At 31.8% G+C, this 23,168-nt stretch overlaps 2 protein-coding genes across 3 annotated transcripts in view; one reads left to right on the plus strand and one right to left on the minus strand.

Moving 5' to 3' along the window:
• Window positions 1–14,537: 14,537 nt before the first annotated feature.
• LOC140793073 (pirin-like protein) lies at window positions 14,538–16,415 on the minus strand. Its single transcript, XM_073144436.1, has 7 exons — window positions 16,029–16,415; window positions 15,899–15,948; window positions 15,761–15,799; window positions 15,638–15,666; window positions 15,492–15,554; window positions 15,299–15,402; window positions 14,538–15,204 (listed from the first exon to the last, which is right to left on the minus strand). Exons 1-7 carry the CDS (start codon window positions 16,262–16,264, stop codon window positions 14,718–14,720), a joined length of 1,008 nt encoding a protein of 335 aa, XP_073000537.1. The 5' UTR covers window positions 16,265–16,415; the 3' UTR covers window positions 14,538–14,717.
• Window positions 16,416–19,732: 3,317 nt separating this feature from the next.
• The window catches only part of LOC140792912 (signal peptide peptidase-like 2), a 43,636-nt gene continuing 40,200 nt past the window's right edge, over window positions 19,733–23,168 (plus strand). For both annotated transcript variants that reach the window (XM_073144143.1, XM_073144144.1), the window contains exons 1-2: window positions 19,733–20,032; window positions 21,373–21,531. In XM_073144143.1, the coding sequence (XP_073000244.1) occupies window positions 19,901–20,032; window positions 21,373–21,531 (291 nt within the window). In that variant the 5' untranslated portion in view covers window positions 19,733–19,900. The remainder of the gene's footprint in view (window positions 20,033–21,372; window positions 21,532–23,168) is intronic.

A 23,168-nucleotide genomic window follows, 5' to 3' on the forward strand; every position in this document is an offset into this window, starting at 1 on the left:
TCGATGAGTTTGATATTAATTGGTTGAGATAGAGATCTAGGTGATGAAGTTGAGATTATTAAGTTTTGATACTTGACGATATTGATAGAAATAATTTGTGATATTAGTATATTGAGAATTTATCTAAGTGATTAATGAATAGGAAGAGATAGTACTAAATCATGCATTGATGTTATTGAGGTCGAGGTGTTATAGTCACTAAAGCATAATATTGGAGATGTCAACATGATCATATGTTGTGATAAAGTGTAAAAATTTGTAAACATGTGGAGATAGGTATTTTGTGTAGAAGGATTATTATCAGTAGATTTGAGGTTATTTTGAGCAGATATAGCATATTTTTGGATTTTTGATCTATTATGGATACATTTGAGATTAGGAGATTAATGCAAAAAGATATATGTACAGAGAGAATATTCTGATTTTTATGAGGGTTATAATTATGGATTGTGGATGGATGAGTAAGACACAATGATTTTGTATAATGAAAAATAAATTAGGTGATGTGATATAGATGGTTGTAGATTGTATATGGAAAAGAACTTTTAGGTTGACTGGTATGATAAATTATTTTTGCAAGATACTTGTGTTAGTAGGTATAAAATTTTAATTGTATCGATAATGGGTGATTTAGTGGGGATATGTGTGTCTAACAATATTGTTAGAGGATTAACGTCTCGTTTAAAATCTTTAAGTTGATTACCAAACAAGGTAATGGGTATAGGAAATATGACATGGATACAGTTATTGGATTGAGAGTGATGTCAGTAGTTGAGACGTAATGTATATCTTTCTGGATGACATGATAGTAGGTTTAGTTTAGAAGTTGCTGATTGTGCGACGTGATAGTAGGTTTAGAAAGAATGATAATGAAACGAATTATATAGGGTGATGATAGTTGCTAAAGTTGAGTCTCAGGATATATCTTGTATGACAGTGAAAATATATTTTGGTTATTAGTTTAGTTTTGAACATTGATTTAGAGGATAAGAATATTATAGCCTGAAGATCGTGTATGTTGGGTGATGAATTTTAATTACAAATATACAGACTTATTTTATTATGATTATTAGGTGATATTAATGATGTTGTAGAAGGATGTTGATGATACTATACGATTAAATTGTGCAGTATATATATAGTGGACTTTGTATAGAGGATGTGATAGAATATTAAATTGAGACTCTTGAAGAAATATGAGGTTTAAGTGATTTAATTAGGAATGACATATGTTGGTATAGATGTTAAATTGAGATATTATGTCAATTTAACATAATATCTCAATTTAACATAATATTATGTTAAATTGAGATATTATGGAATGAGATATGCGCGCGTTCGAACGCAACCTTGGCCGTTCGAACGCAACTTGTGAAAATCAAGCCGCCGCGTTCGAACGCACTTGGGCCCGTTCGAATGCACTTGAGATCAAGTCAGGCCATTCGAATGCACCCGGGCCGTGTTCGAACGCACCTACGAAGTTTGTAATTTTTGAACTTTCGTGAGTTCAGATAAGACTTGGATTTGACTCTATCTTGGAGATCTTATATAAGTATTGTGATGCCCTAACTCTAGAGTGGTTTGTGAAGCAATTTGAAGGTGAACTCTTGAGGCTACATCATTTCTTCAACCAACAAGGTCTTACTCTTCTACAAATCTTAATCTTTAATCTTAAGGGTTATCTAGACGAAAGATCAATCTCAAGGGCTAATAAAGTTGGATATCAATCACGAGAAGCAGTGAATCGTAGGTTCTAGCGAGCAAGACTGAGATGAACAAAGTCGTTTGGATCGACAGATTGTTTTGTGAGTTAGTCTTGTAACTGCTACTATTCTAGTGATTGGTTTTAATCCGAGTTTGGACCCGTGGTTTTTTCCCATTTGAGCTTTTCCACATTAAAATCTTGGCGTTCATCTCTGCTTTTATTTTTTAATATTTCTTCCAATTTTTATTTAAGCAAATGAGTGATATCATTGCCTAGGGTTTAGATACATATGTGTGTCTAGGTGTTTTTTTAGTATTGTTGAATGTAGCAATAGAACTCTGAAAGAAATAATGAATGCCATGTTAATAAGATTTTGTTTACCTCCGAGTTTGTGGGGGGAAGCTTTACTTTTTGTAAATCACATTCTCAACCGGTTACCCCATAAAAAATTGGATAAAACACCTTATGAGTTATGGAAAGGTTGAGTACCTAGCTATAAATTGTTAAGAGTGGGCGGGTGCTTAGCAAAGGTTGCAATTCTAGTTCCTAAAAGAACAAAAATTGGACCTAAAATTATTAATTGTATATTAATTGATTATCCATATCGATTCAGGGTTCACAAATTAAATAATTGTAAGGTACATGAGAATATAATTATTGAGTCTAGGAACACATCATTCTTTGAGAATATATTTCTATATTAATCTTCATCAGAAGTAAGTTATTTTAAAAGAATTTATGAAAATGTAGAAAAAGATGAGGCGGACCAAGAGTCCAATGTAAGAAGAAAATGACAATGAACCTAGACAAAGTAAGAGGGCAAGGAATTCTACGTATTTTGGTCCTAATTTTCTAACATATTTGTTAGAAAAAGAACCTCAGAGTTACAAGGAAGCAATGTCTACTCCTGAAGCTCATTTTATGGAAAGAAACTATTGATAGTGAAATTTAATCTATTTTGCAAAACTATACCTAGAATTGGTGGATCTTCCACTAGGGTGTAAACCTTTGGGTTACAAATAGATCTTCTAAAGATAGATGAAAGTAAATTGTTCAATTGACAAATACAAAGCAAGACTTATAATCAAAGGATATAGATAGACGTAGGGAATACATTACTTTGATACATATTCACCAATAACAAAAATAACGTCTATCCGATTAATTATTGCTCTTATGGCATTATAGAATTTGAAAATAAATTAGATGGATGTAAAAACTGAATTCTTGAATAGTGAATTAAATGAAGAAATCTATATGGAATAACCGAAATGGTTTGATGCTCCGGGAAAAGAGAAAAATGTGTGCAAATTAGTTGAGTTATGATACAAGCACCTAAACAATAGTATGAAAAATTTGACCGAGTTATGATGTCAAATAGTTTTTGCATTAATGAATGTTATAAGTGTGTTTATGTGAAAGGAACTTCAGACAATTATGTCATTGTATGTCTTTATGTGGATGACATGATAATAACTAGTAGCAATATTAATGTCATTAAAGCTACCAAGAATATGCTGACTAACAAGTTCGACATGAAAAATCTAGGAGTTGCAGATGTGATTCTTAGTATAAAGATCACTAAGACAACAAAAAAAAAATGTTATATCACAATCGCATTATATTGAGAAATTGCTCTATAAATTTGATCAGAAGACGCAAACCACGTATCCCTCACATCCGCCAATCAATCGAGTGACACATCGCTAGCAAGGTCAACGAGGTCTCCAATAAGGGGGTTAGGATCTGAATTTCTTCTTTTTTTTTATTAAATAATTTGATCTATATCATATATTTAATTATAATAATATTAATATGTTATTATTCTAATTGTAGATTTATTTATAAAACCATAGTTTGCTAATTATATATTAAGTATATAATAGTCAATCTCTTTTGATGAAAAACAAAACGTAAAAGAGCTACATGTACAATAATATAATTTAAAATACAAGCACCTATATTATATAATATTATATAATATTATATAATTATACTTTAATTATTTTGTCACTACTACCCTTACTAAACAAATTAAGAGTTGCATATAAAATAACCTTTACTTAATCATGTAATATAAACATTAAGTAAGCCTACTATTATATTACATACATAATAATGTATAATAAGTTGTACGTATATATATATACCTAATTATAAAGACATATATAGATCTAATAAAAATATATGAAGTTAAAAATATATTTATGTACAAATATTTATAATTATAATTAACTAAAATTACACTAATTATACTTATCTAATAATCATGTTACTAAATATATCTATTCTTGAAAAATTAAACTAAAAATCTAATTTAGATTAACTAAATAGCATAAGTGATTTAGACATGTCTTTTATTGCTAGAGAAGGTAAAATGAAGAGAGGAAGAAGAAGAAGAAGAAGAAGAAGAAGAAGAAGAAGAAGAAGAAGAAGAAAAGGGAAGAGAGGAGGCTCACCTCGGTGGTAGCGACGGCGGCAGCGACGGCGACGACGGTGACAGCAGCAGGCCGGCGTCGATAAGAGAAGGAGAGAAAGAGAGAGCTCGAGAGAGAGGTGGTTGAGAGAGAGAGAGGAGGGTAAGAGAGAGAGTGAGAGAGAGTTGGAGAGAGACCTATAAAGATGGAGGGAGAGAGAGAGGCGGTGAGGGGGGTGTGGCGGTGGTGGTAGCGACGGTGGCGATAGGGCGACATTGATGAGAGAGAGAGAATAAGTGAGAGCGAGAGATCGAAAGAGAGGGAGAGAGAGAGGCGGTGAATGAGGGGGGAGTGCGGCGGCGGCGGGGTTCGCCGCAGCCAGCTGGCCTGGCCCGGCCAACGGCCGGGCCGGCGGTTGTGGGCACACGTGGTGCCCTCAATGTGCGCCCACAAGTTGCATGGCACGAGCTCGTGCCATGCAACACCAAATTTTTTTTTATTTTTTTTTCTTTCTTTTTGTCTCTTTTTTATATTTAATGTATACATTATTATTATTTATTTTTTCTAGGTTATTAATATTAATAATAATAATAATAATATTATTATTATTATTATTTTGGGTTATTACCATTACACTACTCAAGATATCCAACATTACTTGAATTACAGTGACACAAACTGAATTTCTGATACAAAAGATATCAAATCCACGAGTGGATATGTCTTTACACTTAGGGGTGCATCTATTTTATGAAATTCTTCTAAGCAAACATGTATAACCATATCTACTATGGAATCTAAATTCATAGTATTAGATGAGGCCGGAGAATAAGTCGAGTGGCTTAGATGTGGCCGAAACCTATGTCCGCAATTTGTATACATTGTGTCCGAAATTTCCAAACTTTAATGTTGCAATGAGTTTTTATTATGTATATATTGCATCACATGAGAAAGAACCACATACAACATACAATGTAGCACATCCTAATGAACAATGTGATGTTCTTTAACTATTGTACGGTTTGTTGAATTCTATTGTTCATGTTGGTTATCTTCTGTAAATTTTTTTGAAGTTTTGGAACTTCTTGGTTGTATTATCTTCTATTATTTGAATTGTTGGAGAAATATTTCATAATTATTTTGTTAAAACTCTACATTCTGTGGTGTGGAGACTATTTGGTAATATATTACTCCCAAAATGTATGTTTCAGTAGATATTGTTTCTATGACAGATTTAATGTAATGTTGGTATTTGTTGGAAATAATGTTTGTATGGTAAAATAAGGTTTAAATTTTGTCACTGAAAGAAGTGCTTTTGTATGTCACTAGAATGAGTTTTCAAATATTTCACTATAAGAAGTGTTTTTGTAATCAGTAATTTTTTGTTTTTGGCAGGTGAAGTGAAGGGAGAAAGCATTTTCAATTTGAACTTGTCAAGATTGTGTTGGTAGAATACAGGTTGGAGGTGTCTGCACACATTTTCTTGCTAGATATGTAGAAGGAGCATTCTGAAATGTTGTGAGTCTAATTTTTCCTTTTTTGGAGAAAATTTTTCACTATATTTTATACTTTTTTTTGTTCATCAAAAGATATATTCATGATAACTTATAGTTAATATTTTTATTTTGTGTAATTTTCTGTGTAAGCACAATTTTTTTGTAATATAGTTATATTGTTATATGATGGGATAATTCCACTTAGACCCTCATGAATTATCACCATTTTCTATATACACCCTCTGAACTTTTCTTTTTTTTACCACATACACCCCGGATCTAAAAAGTTTTTTGGTTTAGATGTCCATATAATTAATTTTTTTCTTAGTTCAAGGGGGTATATATGGATATTTTTCTTAGTTTAGGGGTGTATAAGTAATAAAAGAAATTAGGAAGTGTATGTGTAAAACAATAATAGTTTAGAGGGTCTAAATGGATTATAACTTATGTGATTAGTTTTTATAATGTTCTGTAATTTTTGAAATCTGGTTTTCAAATATATGATTATACGAATTTTGTGTGTATGCATGACATAGACCATATGATGATGGATAAAATATATTATTTTTGTGGAGAAATTAAAAAAAAAAGAAAATATTTTTCTCCTTTTTCCCACTTTTTAAATTAAATTTGTATGAAAATAAAATATCATTGAAAACCTAAAGCCTTACAGCTACAACTATATTGGCACTACAAACATTGCATACATAGTGACCTAGCACTGCATATCAAACGCCCAAGCATTGTATACATATAGCGCTACATAATTTTGCCCAGCATTGCATATATACGCCTTATATATGCAACGCAACTGCCCGAGCATTATATTCATACAGTGTTATATAAGTTTTGCTGAGCATTGCATACATAGACCACGACACACATCTATCTTCTCAAAGGACAGGTTAAGATTCATTCGATCTTTTCTTTTCCAACAATTTTTTCGATATAATTTCTTATGGAATTTTATCTTTCATATTTTGATGCTCTATGTAAAGCCCTTTTTCTAGATTTATAGTACATTTTCACTACTAAATTAACTTGTAGGAGTGGGTACTGCATATAAGAGTTTACCTTGCAATCTTATTACCAGTTGGTTTGCATAGGTTTTAAGATCTAATCTCTTATAGATATTTTGGGCTTGTCTTATAGCAAAGTTTATATTTTCTGAAATTGAGCAAGGAAGCTCAGGTCCTCTACAGTTAGTCTTTTAGTATACTCAGGGACCATTTTTCGTTCATCTGGAGTGTGCAAAGCTTTTATGTTGGCTTGTAATATGTGCATATTTTCATCTGCTTTCATGACCATTTTTCTAAACAGTTCCCTTTTGTTTCTCATATCTTTATATAGATCAATGAAAAAAGTTTAATTTGTTGCAAATTGACCTACTAAAGTTTAATTTGTTTCTAATTGCATTTGTTGAATTTGTTGCAAATTAAGCCGCTAAAGTTGAATTTGTTGCAAATTTAATTTCTCTAATTTGTTGCAAATTTAATTTCTCTAATTTGTTGCAAATTTAATTTCTCTAATTTGTTGCAAATTAAGGTTACTCTTCTTCTAACTACAAGGATCTTATTCTTCATAGGCTAGTTCTTCTACTTAGTGCACTGATATTGTGCCCCGCAAAAGGACCATTTTTTAGGTAATTCAGTTTTTATTTGTATTAGATTTAAGCTACAAATATTAGTAGGTTTTTAGCAATGTCAACATTTTTTGTTATATAGGAGTAGTATTAATATTCCTTAATTCATTCTTTGCAATACCTCACAATCGTAAATAAAATCAATGAGTTGATGAAGAAAAATTTGATGTAAAGGTTACTAACAGATGGTGCCCTAAGAGTATTCGAGATGCAATAAAATAGTATGTTCGTTATTGGCCGATGCCATTATTTGAACAAATAATTCGTCGATGGTCAAAGGAGCATAGATGTTTCATATTAGGTGAAATTGCTAAATTCATAATTATCATATTTGTTATGCCCAAATTATCAAATATTAATATTTTATTTTAACTAATTAATATATTTTAGTTATATGTAGACCTTTGATCGATTGAATTTCATTAAATCACTAAAAATGAACAAATTTTGGCTCAAACAAAATTTAGTGTTAGCCACTTAAGTTAATTGGTCAGTACTAGCCAACTCAATTTACCTCTCATCTCTCAAGTCATGCTTAAGTCAAACCAAGATCCACTAATCACTTTCTTCCCTATCTAAATCAGAATAAGTCAAGATTCATTTCTTTTTCATTGAGCAACAGAGTTTTAGCAATCAAATATCTATCTAGTAGTAGAATTTCAGCAAGAAATCTTCACATAATGCAATAGATTTTCAGCTCTAATTCAGTAAAACTTTCACTAATAATTACAGTAATAAATAAATTTCAAATTCCTATATGGGTAGCGATTTTCAGCCAAGCAAATTACCCACTTAATGCAATAGACTTTCATCATATTTCATGCAAAATTTTATCATATTTTATGTACATTCTCAGCAAATTTTAAAAATAATCATTGTAGATTTCAAGCAGATTTTCATAGGTATAAGAAGTCTATAAATAGAAGGGTTGAGAGCTAAAGAAAAATATTTTTTCTTGTACTTTTTGTTCAAGTTTTTTTAAAGGAGTTGTAGTTTAATTGTTTCAATTCAATTAGCAACAATAGAACTATTTAAAGAAATTTCAATCTTTGTAAGTCAGCAAAGTTCATATTCTATATTTTTTGCGTAATCTTTTGTTTTTGGATTTGGACTTTAATAGTTTTTGAAAGAAGTGTTCTACAACTCTCTAATGCTAATCTCATTTTAATTTTTACTCAAGTTGTATTATTAATTAAAAAAGTGAATTTCTAATTTTCTTAAGGTTGAGGATGAAGTTTGTTGATAACATATTTCTTTTATTCTAAATCTCTTATGTGTTCTTAATTGCTAAATAAGTTCTTCTTTCTTCTACTTTAAATTTGTTGTTTAGAATTTAGATATTAGTTGTTTTTCTTAAAATAGATACATCTAATAATTTAAAATTTTCAAACACTTTAAATTTTCAAACAAGTCCTTATGAGATCAATACCTTTCTTATTCCATAGATTCGGCTACAATTATAAGGAAAGCCAATATCTCTTACAAGCAGCAATGATGTAGCTCCTTGGGGTCGACGACATGTCATAGGAAAGCTAGATAAGGCCTCAATTGAGCAACAACTTCAGAAATTGTGCTCTAGTAATAAGATTGAAGAGATAGAAGATTTACAGATATTTCTTATTGCTTATATTTAGTGTTGTTTTCTTTCAATGCACCAACTACTACTGCCCACCTAAATTATCCAAATATCACCAAAACATAAATGAGATAAGTCTCTACTCATGGTCTACAGTAATTCACAAGTTTCTAATATTTTTAATTAGGAAAGCTCAAGGTTATCTCGAGGATTTACAAAGACAATAATAAGGCAATGTAATATATGTGAGCAAAGCAATAATCTTGTTGCCAATATTTCTATATAAGCATACTTCTATAGCAAGTGACATGGATGTTCCGCATTTATTCCCTTGCCTCTTCTATCAGAATGTTATAGTAATTTAAAGGAGTAGCACCTACAAAAACACTATCTGTACTTTAACTCATAGGAAGGTAACACATAAGGAGATGCCTTGATTTGTCACCCAAAGAAAGGGCATTGTTAGGTGGTATAGATTCATTGGAATTAGGAAAAAAACTACAAGCAAATTGGTTTTTTCCTAGTCCAACAAACCTTATACTTGAAAAGAAACAATGTACTAGGTTGGATGGACTTGGTTTTGATAAAGGGGACCCACAAAAGGGGACCCACAAAAGGAAGATTATTTTGAAGAAATACTAAAGGTATTGCAAGTAACTACATTATAAAATTTATACGTAAATATTGCTTAAATATGATTTCATATACAATCATCACATGTTGCTTTATTATACATATATAATTGACAAATCTTTTGCACTAGATTAAATTTGATATTGAAGAGATCAAGCAAACTCAACTATAGATATTACAAAAACTAAGGCGCGTGGAGAGATTGTTGCAAAGAGAATAGGAAAAAGGGAAAGCTTTTGAAACAAAGAGGGCTCAGAAAAAGTATATTTCCTCCCACAATGTTGCCTTAGGAGCCGATATGTCTTACTTCTCTATTAGGCCAAGTTATTGAAGACCAACCTCCTATTGAAAAAAAGCTTAGAGACTTTTATAATTTACACGCTATATTTTATCTATTTTGTGATTCACAATCTATTTTTGAGGATTTTATAATCTGACTCCTTTTTTTTCTTTATAATTCTCATTTAAATTCCTAACGTAATATTAACTAACTAATATCAATAAAATTATTAAAATACCCTTCCAACATCTTTTTTCATCTTTTCCAACCACCTCCTACCATCATCGTGGCCACCACCTTCCCTCATCATCGTCGTCGTCGTCCTCCTCCTCCTTTTTCTTCTTTCTTCTTCCTCTTCTTCTTCTTTCTTCTTCTTCTTCTTCTTCTTCTTCTTCTTCTTCTTCTTCTTCTTCTTCTTCTTCCTCCTCCTCTACCTATCCTTGCTTCGACTGAAGGTTCATTAGAGAAGATGAAGCTTTTAGTCCTCCTCCTCAACCTCCCTTTTAAATCCTACTCCTCTACCTTCCTTTAGTAATCATCTAATTAGTTCCTAGCTGATTTATTAGATAACTATTAAAGAGAGGAAGATGGAAGAGAAAGAGAGGATGAAGAAGACAAGAGAAATTTAGGTATTTATAAATTATTCTATATATTATAATGGAATATTTTTTTATTGTTACCGTCCAAGTGTTAACCAGTGTTAAATGAAAATTATAGAAAAAAATGAGCATTTGAGTTACACAATCCTCAAAGATGGGATGTGAATAACAAAATAGATAACATGTAGGGTATGATTTATAAAATTACATAATTTATTTCTCATTTTATTTCTTACAATATATTTGAACGTAACAATATTGTTTGAAACATTATAGAGATCTTTGAGCATGAATTCAGATTCAATGGTTGAACGTTGTATATCTAGTGCTCTTGAAGGTGGAAAACTATGGAATTGTGTTTATTTGATGATTCCATTGAATACATATTTACATTGGTACCTTCTTATTGTTGATTTAGAAAATAGTGTTCAACGACATTACTCTTCAATAGAAGTATAACACTATTTGGATGAGACGATAATAGTAGTATGAAGAAGATGATTTAATTTCACATTCATCTAGTACTATTTGCAATAATATAACTTATATAAATCTATATTTGCAACAGGGAAAATAGTTACAAGACACCTTGAAAGACTGTAATCTCGATATATATATGAACATGGAATCTAAGCTAGCGGCGATTGGAAAGTTATAGAAATATATTCCAAGGCAGCATCAAAGTGTGGATTATGATATATTTCTCTTATAATATGCAGATCGAATTCAAAGGAAGGCCAAAATAATTGGATTTGGATAAAAGGGTATGAAATTGCTTTGGGTTAAGCATACTACAGAGCAAGCAACTAATGATTTTCTAAAGAATCGTGAATACTTTCACTTCTATATCTTTACACAAAATTGTAACACCTAGACTACGTATAATAGGATGTTGATAGTGTTATCTTACATTTTTTTGCAGAGTGGAGTTTTTATCGGTCATAGTTCTTAGGATCAATCTCTTTCAAGTCATATCATTGATGGGCAATTTGATGGTAATTGATGGTAATTTGTTCTCCTATTAATTTTTTGTATTTATGGACAAGTTTTATTTATTTGTCTTTTGGGCTCATCCAAATGAAGATCATTGTACCTGAGATGTTCCTATTTGTAAACTTTATAGATGTTGACATTATTTGCTAAGGATTGCTGACATGGAATTTTGTTTGTTTGTTGCTGTTGTTAATAAAAGGAGCCTTCATAATATTTAAGCATGAAATTTATTTCCTTGTTGTAGTTTTTAACATTTGATGTTTGTTGTTTAACAATATTTGCAACTGACAAATATACATTTGTGGAGTTATAATGTTTGAAAGTTTGAATGATAAGTGCAGTGTCTAGTAACCTTGAAATAGTTTTGAATTTTGATGATTGAGAATATATAAAGTTTTTAATTTGGTGTTTATTTTTCACTTTAACTAGTATAAAGTTTTCTCTAATTCTATTTGCATTTGTCTGGTGCTTATTTTTCTTATTTGGTGGTAATATTTCTTATTTGATGTATACGAAAGAATTACTATATATGGCATTTGTCTGGTATAAAGTTTTCTTATTTGGTGCTATTTTTTCGCTCTGACTTATTTTTAGCAGAATATATATATGCTGAATTAGAAAGTATGTCATTAAATAGAGTAAATATAGCTCGAAGAATTATTATATATAAAAAATGTTAGATTAGAAATAATAGTAACGTTTACCTATAAATTGTTAGCCACTATTATTTTTCAAGAATTTTGGTATAAATATTTTACTATAAAGGTGTTTTAGTTGTGTGTGTATATATATATATATTACATAATTTCAAATATAGCAGGTTGATTTAATGGCCTAGACCTACGCATTGCATAGGTATCAGCATATAGTGTATACGTAGATGACCAATATAGTAATGTTAGGCATTAGACACCTACCACTAATTGGTTAGCATTGCATATTCATATATGTAGCATTACATATATAGCAGTGAATGTGGCATATGTACAGCACCTTTTATGTATTGCAATATTAGTAAGCATTACTTGCCAAAGGTTAAACTATTACCTACTTATCAGTATATAATGCATATGTAGGCGACAACCATAGTAATACGTATTGGTAGGTGCATAAAGTATGATAATGCATAATATTATTTGGAAATAGTAATACATTATTTATCTACACAATGCATATGTAGGCTTCCACCATGATAAAACATAATAATGCATGATAATATAATGTTTGATGCATACATTGCTACTCTTTTGTCTATCTATCCATCTACCCATTAATCTATTTTAAATCAAATATATGGGCTTTAGATTTGTTTTTTTTATATTTTTGTTTACCTTATATCACATCAAAAGTTATTATTATACTCTTATTCGAAAATATAAGTAAGCATAGAAATAGTTATTTCTAGAATGCATTCCTAATTTTAGTGCTTATTCCTATTCCACATTATTCTACGTGTGAATACAACCTATGGTAAGATGGCTTGAGAATCTATGAAGCATCTTTTTGTATTTTTTATGATGGATCTTCAGCAACTCATCTGTCTAGGATTTGACATTTATTCCAATCTATTTGCTTTTTACTGATTTTTCAAAAAACTTGTATGACCTACTTAATTTTCATCAAGCATTCAATATATTTGTGCGAAAGTTTCCTCCTTTGTATACATGATCATTAGACTCGACTTGCCCAAACTCGACCCGAACCTGTTTGGTTTTAATCGGGCTAAGCCCGACCAAGCCTAATTTAGGCTCAGCTTAACCCAAGCCCGAGATGGTAGTAGCCGGCACGGGCTAAGTCTTTGCCCACCCAGCCCAACCTGAAAACCCGATCCACTACTTTCATCTATGGCCATAATGCATGCATATTCCTATAATCTTTTTAGTCCCACATTGAATATTTAGTAAATTATATATCAATATATAAGTATGATCCTATAAAAAATAACAAATATTTTCATATAAGCCCATTAAACTCGGTCTAATAAGATATAATATATTTTATATTTAACCCATTATGTTAGACCCATTATACCCAAGCCCAATATCTAACAGGCTAGAATACTCTAGCCTTGGCCCGAGCCTGACCTGAACCTGACCCGGCATGCCCGATGATCACGTCTACTCCTCTGTTATGATGTTTTGAGTACATTTTTTCTGACCTTTTTGTAATGATTGTCAATCTATAATAAACGGGGAAAGATGTGTTTGATTTATAAATCTGTGACAAGTAAAGGAAGAAGTGTTTAAGATATCATTAACTAGCAGTTGGCTGCTATCTTGCATATGATGAAAGTGATATATTATCATCTATTACATGCATTGTTTTAGATGTTTGGAATTGAGAATATAAAGCATGTTCTCTATAGGTTCCATTTTCTATTTCTCACATGCATTTTACTTTGTTACGAAGCAGATTTGGTTAAAGTTATGAACATAAAAAAATTATGAATTTAAGCGGTGGTAACCTCGTCAGTTAAAGTTTTAATGGTTTTAGTTTCATCTAAATCAGAGGTCGGAATGAAAAGATTTAAATAAAAGAGTGGAGCAAGATCAGAACGGAGCAGACTGTTAAATATCCGATGTAATGACGGTCGTCGGAAGGTGGCGGACAGCCAAGGGTGGTGGTGGACAGCCGTAAAGTATGGTGGCTACTAGAGGAAGATGATGGCTAAGATTTGAAAACTTTGAAAGTTCTACAGCTGTGATCTACTCCTAAAAAAATAAAGACGATCTGACAGCTATGACAAAGTGGTAAATGTGATAATAAGAAAATAACTTAACTTAATTAATTCTCAATACTTAAATGCTTGAATTCTTAAATAAATAAGCCTAGCCCTTTTATATATAGATGTCGGATATAATAAGTCTTTCTCAAATTTAGCCCTAAAGGCTTATACAGCTTGAGCTAAAACTTGTCTTAGAAGCTTATATAATTTAGTTGAGCTTGCTTTAGTGACTTATGTGACTTAATTGAATTTGTCTTAATAATTTACTTGACTTTAGTGGCTTACATAACTTAACCAAACTTACACATTTTCCACTTCCGAACAAAAAGATGGGATCAATTCTTACTTCTAACATTCCAAAAAGTTGAATTCCATTATTTTCTAACCAGTGAAGTTCCTTTCCAAATAAAATTAATTGAATTCAAATCAAATCGTAAAATAAAATCCATCAAGAATTGGTTCCAGACAAAGTGTGAAAACTTTGACTTTTATGTATAACAACAACTATGCCAAAATAAAACAAGCCCTTCTATGACCGACGTAAATATTTGAACGAAAAGAAAATAAGCTACACAATTAGGCATTTCTAATGTCATCTTCTTGCTGTCCCTTTTATTTCAGGTGCAGCTATCCAACTTGTGAGCTGTTTAACTATTTCTGGGAGTTCCACTGCTTAGCCATCTCAAATCCATTCCTACCGAAATAGTAGTCCTCCATGGTTTTCTGTATCTCAGCTCTTGTGTTCATAACAAATGGTCCATGTTGGACGACTGGCTCATTCAACGGCTGCCCTCCGACGAGAACGAACCGCAACGGCTTTGCTGATTTATTCCACACATTTAGCCCATCGCCGGGGCTTAGCACAAGACAGTAGTGGCTTGCTGCAGGTGAAGAGTCCTCACTTCCAAATACTCCCTCTCCTTCAAGAATATACACAAAGGAGTTCCAATTCTCTGAGATGGGCTGCTGTAGCTTGGCACCAGGTTTGACTGTAAAATCCATATACATAGTCGGAGTTCGAGTGTAGACTGGAGACTGGACACCAAAAGCTTCCCCTGCTATGATTCGGACTTCGACGCCATCCTTCTCGGCCTGGCTTATGTCCTTGCTTTGCAATTCCTGGTATCGGGGTTCAATCCTGCAATGTGAAAACAATTGAGCAAATCATATTCAATATGCCAAATAATAAAAGGAAAATGTTGTTTGACTGGATTAATGCTCAAATTAGGTACATTTTATCTTTAGAAGAGAGATTTATCCAGAGCTGCAATCCCTTTTGGATCCCTTCTCCTGCAGGCATCTCAGAATGAACTATTCCCCGGCCAGCAGTCATCCACTAAAGAAGAAAAAATAGACATGTTTAGAGATTGAGATGAATGAATTTTACTCCACAATTAAATAATACATGACCCTATGAAATCAGACCTGCACATCTCCGGTTCCAATGGTTCCTTTGTGCCCTGCGAAATCTTGATGGGTGAAGGATCCCTGAAATCCCATTGAAGCAAATCAGTGAACATCTTATGGTCAGTGAATATTCTCATACCCCAAAAGACTAGAGATAAACTTACATGTAGCATATATGTGACAGTCTCAAAACCTGCAATCAAATAACAACAAAGAACAGAAGACAAGAGCATTAGAGAACAACAAAATTAAAACAAAGGATGGTCTGGGGATTGACATAATCCAACCTCTATGGGGGTGATCAGGGAATCCAGCAGGAGCCGAAACTGCAGGGAAAAGAACAAAATTAAAGCTAAAATTTTCATCCCATAAGCAATTACAAATGCAATCAAGTAAAAAAGAAGAGTAGTCATATCCCAATTTACCTTCAAACTCATCCAGGAGAAGGAACGGATCCAAATTTCTCAGTTCAGGCCTGAAAGAAACCAAGATCCAACTAACACTCCAAAAGCACAAATTTTTACAGTAGAATCCAAAACAAATTCTTATTATTACCTTCCAATGCTTCTCCTAACATTGGCTCCTACGCCCTCTTCCTGGGAATTGGCAAGGACCTTCTTGATCACTTGCCTGGGCTTCTCAAAGTTTACAGCAGACATGATGGTCCTCTTGGTTTGGCTTCGAAGTAGGAAGATTTTGGCTTTCGGATTGCAGAGAAGAGAGGTTTGTTTGAAGGATGAGGAGAGATTGGAAAGGAGGCTGCTATATATAGGAGAATAGCGAAGTCTCATGGTGTGTCGAGGCGATTTGTTTGGAGAAGATTGCTTTCCTTTTTAATACGCATGGTGGGTGTTGACTAATCCATCCATGCTGGCTGCTTCCAGAGATCAAAATCATCTTTTTTCAATGTGAATTCAATGCATTCACATCTATGCTGACCATGTCATCAGTATGTAACCATGACCTCTTTATATTTCTTTGTTTGGGAAATTTTCAAATAGCACCCTACATATCACTGAATTACAGTTCAAATCCAGAATTATTAGATTTTGGAAAATAACCCAATTTTATGAAAATGGCTAGAAAATACCCAACTATTACTTATTCTTCTTCTTTATTTTTTTTTTCTTTTGCTTTTGTAAAAACCCAACTATTATTTAGTAGACAGGGTTAGATTGAGATTGCTTAGAAATTTACCAACTATTACTTAGTAGACAGGGTTAGATAAACGAGGGTCCTGAACTCCTGATCAAACCAATTTAACCCATTAAACTTGTTAAATTTTGTGTTAGACTCGACCTGCTAAATTATCAGAATGATCCTAGATATATTACGAATATTTGAGATACCAAATATTTTTAAGATTAAGATTTCTACTTGGACGTTTTCCTATTATTGTTAGTTTTCTTTTGATTATTTTTGATTGAGTTATTGTGATGTTTAACTAGAATCTTAGATTCTAAGGGGTTGTAATTCTCAATAAAAAATAAGGGTTAATAAGTTTAATTTATCTGATTATTTCTCTGTTTATTTGGAATTAGTAAGTTTAATTTCTCTGTTTAATTCCCTGTTCATTTTAGATATAATTATTTTTTAGATTAATTATATTGACACCCTTTGAACTATACTCGGTTTTTATATCAAACCCCTAAACTTTTGTAGATTATAATGTTCTTCCTAAATTTTTTATTCCGTCGTTAGAAAAATTGGGTGAGTTAGCTTATGTGGCAATTATATTAGACGTAATTAATTTCAAATAAACTAAATACCCTCGTAATCTTGATACAACCCATTAATTAAATTAGGATAAAAAGATATTTCAATCGTCTTCCTTCCATTTCCTTAACGGTCACCATCATCCGTTTTCTTCCTTCCCTTCTATTCTCTCCCTCCCTATCTCCTTCCAATGGGGTGCCCGCGGCGAGCTCGTTGTTGTCGCTCTCTTGCTCACACGCTGCCTCATGCCCGGGGTAGAATGAGTGGAAACGAGACAGAAGAGAATAAATTATTTTAATTTTAAAAATTAATAATATTATGATATATTAATTAGGGGTAGAATTGTTATTACGTATTTTTCGTCACGGTCTTCACTCGTTTCACTTTCCCCTAAAGTTTAGGGTGATATTGTAACATAAAATTTTTTTAGGAAAATCTTCATAAAAATTAGGTATAATTTAGGGAATTAAACAGAGAAATTAAACTTATTACTTAGTAGGCAGGGTTGGATCCCAAAAATAATTATATCTAAAATGAACCGGGAATTAAACAGAGAAATTAAACTTACTAATTAGTTGCTTCATTCTTCTCATATCTGTTCCTAGAGAAATTAAACTTACTAAAAGTAAGACATTTCTTTGGTTGGCAGTTCACTACAAACTTGAGACGAAAAGGTATCTTAGCAAGGAAAGGTGTTCTTGGGGATCCATTATGTGCCCTTTGTGTTGAGACAGACGAGAATATTAATCATTTATTTTTTATCTTGTAATTTCCTTTTGCTCGATCATTCAACCTTTGTGTATCTATCTTCAATTGGCCTGGTGAACTTGTAATATATGTCAACTCTTGGAGCAGGCTGGGCTATATCTACTTAAGCTTAATTTGATGGCAAGTATAGAAAGAAAGGAATAATAGAACGATCTAATAGTTACAGAGGTTTCAACCACATGAGCAAACGAATTTGGTCCCTCTTATTTAATATCTAAATCTATGCTTTATTTTAATTTAATGGGTTCGCATTTTACTCAAAAAAATGAACAGTAGTAGAATATGTTGACTATATTGCCCATATACCCATAAAAATAAAAATTACTTAACTATAATTCATTTCGGATTCAATATTTTCTTTATAGTATTTATTTTAATATCTAATATTTGCTAACTGGTAAATCTTTTTTCTTTAATTTTATAGTTTGAACTTTGAAAAAAATCTACTGATATAGTTTAAGTTTGAGATAATCACCTGTTTGAAATGATAGCTTACTTTATTAAGGATAGTCATTTTTCCTAGGCTCTCATTCACTTTAAAAATAATTTTTTTTAATTCTAAAATAAACTCATTATTTTATAATAATAGCTAAATATCATAATAATTATATTCTAAATATAAATACTATTTATCAAATTTATATCTCATATCACTTACTAACACAGTTACTAATTTACTTTTTATATCTATCCCGTTAAGCTACTTTATATCAAATTAAAGAGTATTTATAATAATTTTATAAAAAATAAAAAAAATTCTATCTTTTTCTTTATATTGTATCATATCATATAGGTAATTATTGCAACTTTATTTGAAACCTCATTTAAAAACTAATAAAAATAAATATTTATTCTAAAACTAATCTAATTTCTAGAGTAAATGGGTATAAAATAAACCTACGATAATGATGTCATTTACTTTGATGTCTATCTTCCGATTTTGATACATATGTCATTTGACATTGATGTCTATCCTCCAATTTTGATAGAGTGTAAATCAAATTCTATTAAAATCGGAAGATATAATTAATAATAGCGGGAACATGCCATTTATTGCCAATCTCTTGGGACAACCTTATATCTACTACAATATTAAAGCTAAATGGGCTTTATATTTCACTTACATCCTGAAACAGTTTTTCGCATATACATTTTAAATTTTTTTATTACCTATATATATTCTCAGATTTATACGTACCTTTTGAATCGAAAAAAATAATAATTTTACTGATCTCTAAACTAAAAATAATTTGATTTATATGGTAAAAAATAGTTTGGAGAATGTATAGGAAAAACTATGATGATTTTAGAGCTCTAAGAAGAATTTTTACTATTATCACACTATTTAATCTATTATTGAATATGGAAATTTGACCAAAGTAGTTCTGTTCTAATTTATTTTTACTAAAATAGATTGCTCCTCAAATTTATTACTAAATGGTGTCTAATTTATTATTATTTCTAATAAAAATACTAAACTAATTAATATTTCATCTCTAAGTAAAAATGCTAATCATTTCAGTGTTTTTTGTTTATTCCTAAAACGCTAATAAGTTCAACATTTTATATATATAAATTTATTTAATTTAATCTTTTAGTAATTAAGAAAAAAATTTGCCTCGCTATAAAAATACTGATTAATTTAGCATTTTTGTTAGAATAAACTATTTTGATAATTAGTTTATAAAATATTCTATTTTGATATAAAAAAAAAGGGTCTAGTTCGGTCGAAAACCCTCCAATCTGCCGTTAAAGGACCGTTAGCATGGCAGGAATCGGCCTTTCCTTCTTCCCATCTCTCAAAACAAACGTTAACAACCACGGCTCCGCAAACCAAGGAGTTGAACAGCTTCAACACCATCCATCCATACATCTATACATCCATCTACCAACATTTTCCTTTCGTCGGACGAGGAGGTCACCATCACCAAGGTGAATGGGCCATGGCGATTTCGAGGGTATTCTTGATCTTTCTCTCCTTCTTGGCCTCGGATTTAGTCTTTGTCGCCGCCGATTCCTCCTTCGAGGACAACTTCTCCCCCAAGTTTTCCGGCTGCAGCAATGATTTCCAGAGGGTAGATTTTTCTACAAATTTATTAGTAGACTCTGCAATGTTGGAATCATTAAGTGGTCATATAATTGTTAGTCTTTGCTTATATGGTTTTTTATGCCATAGCCGTTAGAAATTATGCTTCTTTAGGTTACATTAGATTTTGGAACAAAAGGTATGGATTCGAGTAAGTTCGTTCCACAATAAGGTGACCTCAACAATGTGACTCTATTAACAAGTCACTAAGGTCTAGTTTGGTTCGTACATAAGAATTTTTTAACTTTATACATGGCCCATACATCTATAACTTTCCTTACGTTTTATTTTTTAGTTGTAAAAAGATAAGAATTACCTTATGTTTGTGTAAGAATTTATGTTTGGTTACTGTAAATAAATATGTTAACTGTAATATAAATATTATTTAGAAAACGTGCATAACTTATCATACCTCTCTACCAATGATAAAATTTTATGTATAACTTATCATATGATATTAAGATTTGACTAAAATATACATAAATAAGTGATTAGTTGTAAAATACATTTAAGGGAGACTAATTTATAAATAAGTATCCTTGTACGAATCAAATGCCACCTAACAAAATGGGTCATACAAATGAATAGGTTTAGAATGTATATAATTGAGAATTAGAAGGTGCACCATTAGCCTTTATGGTTAGACTAACATCCTCTAGAAATCCTCGAGAGGGTTTTTTTTTTAAAACAATGACCGTATAGGCAGTCTTCACCTAGTCATGCACATATAGTTTTAGCTGTAAAGTTTTTACATTTAAATGTATGAGCCCTATACACTGCATCTATGCAGATGATAGAGGAGCCTTTTGCAACTTAATTGCATTTTATTTTCAATCAGTAATAATAATCTTTTGTGTGCATCTCATAGGTAAATTGCGTGCACTCAGATACAGTAAGACATGCATCTAATATAGAAAATATATGCACTCGGTTTTCAAAAGTTCAAACTTTCCAATTAAAAAAATTACAATTAAGTTGCAAAATGCCCAATGATAAATAGAAGAATGTAAGGCCCATCTATGCCTCATCAAAAGAGATAATAGAGACTAATTAAAAAAAAACTGGGACTTAATATTGTTCGAATCTATGACCTCCAGGAAAACTAGTTTTCAAACCATGTTAAATGACAGGTTGATCCAAAATCTTAAGTTGCTACGTAACAATAATATATATCATGCTTTTAACAAGAACATAAAAGGTCTCAAAGTGAAAGTTAAGCCTTCATTGCATTTGTACTCATCCATCATCAACAGAGGTATTGAAAAATCATCTATTTGTTTTGTATACATGTAGGTGAATTTTGGTTGACTAAGAAATTTCAACTTTCAGGTTCAGATACGGAACTGGGTGAATGGTGTTGAAAAATCAAGCATAGTTGGAATAACTGCCAGGTTCGGTGCTATTTTGCCAAGTAATGCATCAGAAAATCTCAAGAAGCAAGCTGTTCTAGCAAATCCAATTAGTTGTTGCACTAATTCATCTTCAAAGGTTATTGTCCTTTGATCTTTTGTTTGCATCACTTATTAAAGTATTAGTCTTGGACAACCTGTTCATTTTGCTTCTCTAACTCCACGCTTCATGTTTCAAGGTGAAAAAGAATTGTCTTCCAAATTTGGCATATTTTATTTTCGTCATTCTCTATCCCTATAACCAACTCATCATATATAGCTGTGCATTTGTCAATGTCGTTATCATTTTGTTCTTAGTTGGTTGGTATCATTAATGTTTTTATCAGTTTGTGCCTGGTGATATGGTGCTAGAATACTGAAATCGAAAAGCTATTATTTTATTGTCGTGTTCTGCAGTGGAAAGAAAACTAAACAGCGATAGAGGATAAATTAATAGAAAGCAAATAGACAAGAATATAGACAAGGAAGGGAATAACTAAGGAAGAAAAGAAGAAAAAAATAAGAAAAGAAGAAGACTATAGATTAGATGAAGAGGATAACTACCAAATTGCTCTGGCTTGTTGGAATCACACCGAAAGGCTTGGCATTGCACCAATAGATGGTTTATGGAACGAAGAAGAGGAAAAAAGCCTCCTTTCTTCTTTTTTTTCGAATCAAAATCATTGCTGAAACAATACAAGATCTAACCCTAGAATAGATTAAGGGAGAAGAAAGATTTTGGTAAAAATATATTGCTTATGTGTGATAGAGGGAGCCTTAGCCCTATTTACACAAAAATCACCAGATATCTAACTAAATGAATAAATTATAACTCTAATGTCTTAGTTAAACTCAGATGGATCTTAAACCAAGAGTTTGTTAAGTAGACACTCAAAGAGAGGAATGGGAAGAGATTTCATGAAGTCGACAATCTTCTCCCTAGTGCTCAGGCAATAGGGTAAATAATGCCATTTCGATACTCCTAGCGAGTTTAGTGTATATCAACTTTAATGTACTTTGTCATCTCATAGAACAAGATTCTTTACAAGCTTTTTACCAGTGTTGTTGTCGACATTAAGAGGAGTTGTGATGGGCAAGAGAACACCCATGCCACTGAGAAAGTGATGGAGCCAAATAATCTCCTTTGTCGCAACACATAGAAAAGTAATTAGAATTTGTATAGGAGAGAGATACAACATTTCAATTCTTACTGCGCTAGAGAATTAGGGAGTCTCCTAGAAAAGTGTAGAAGCCCGCAGTAGATTTCCGTTGTCACTAGCATAATCTGAATCAGAATTAGCTCGTAGCTCTAAGATGAAAGTCGATGATATGAAAAGAGAGCAAGTGATGGTGCCACTAAGATATCGAAGAACATGTATGAGAGCAACATAATAAATAGATCTAGGAATCTGCATGAATTGAGTGACGTGACTAACTACATGAGAGATATCATGTTACGTAATGATTAGGTAGCCTTCGACCAACTAATAATATCTAGTTAGATTAGGAGGAAACTGACTATCATCAAGCTGAAGCTTCACATGTAACTCAACTAGAGTAGTAGAAAAATGAGTGTTAGTGATGGTGGCATAACTGAGAATGTCTACTATTTAAGGAATTTTGACAGTACTGAAGAGGACCAAGGTCTTTTATCTCAAACTAGCTTTCAAGATGCTATTAAAAGGGCAAATGCCAGCCGAGTCATCTCCGATGATAATTATGTCATTGACATACAAA

The sequence above is a fragment of the Typha latifolia genome, chromosome 7 (assembly GCF_019914945.1).
Source record: "Typha latifolia isolate L0001 chromosome 7, TyphaL0001v2, whole genome shotgun sequence".
Taxonomy (NCBI): Eukaryota; Viridiplantae; Streptophyta; class Magnoliopsida; order Poales; family Typhaceae; genus Typha; species Typha latifolia.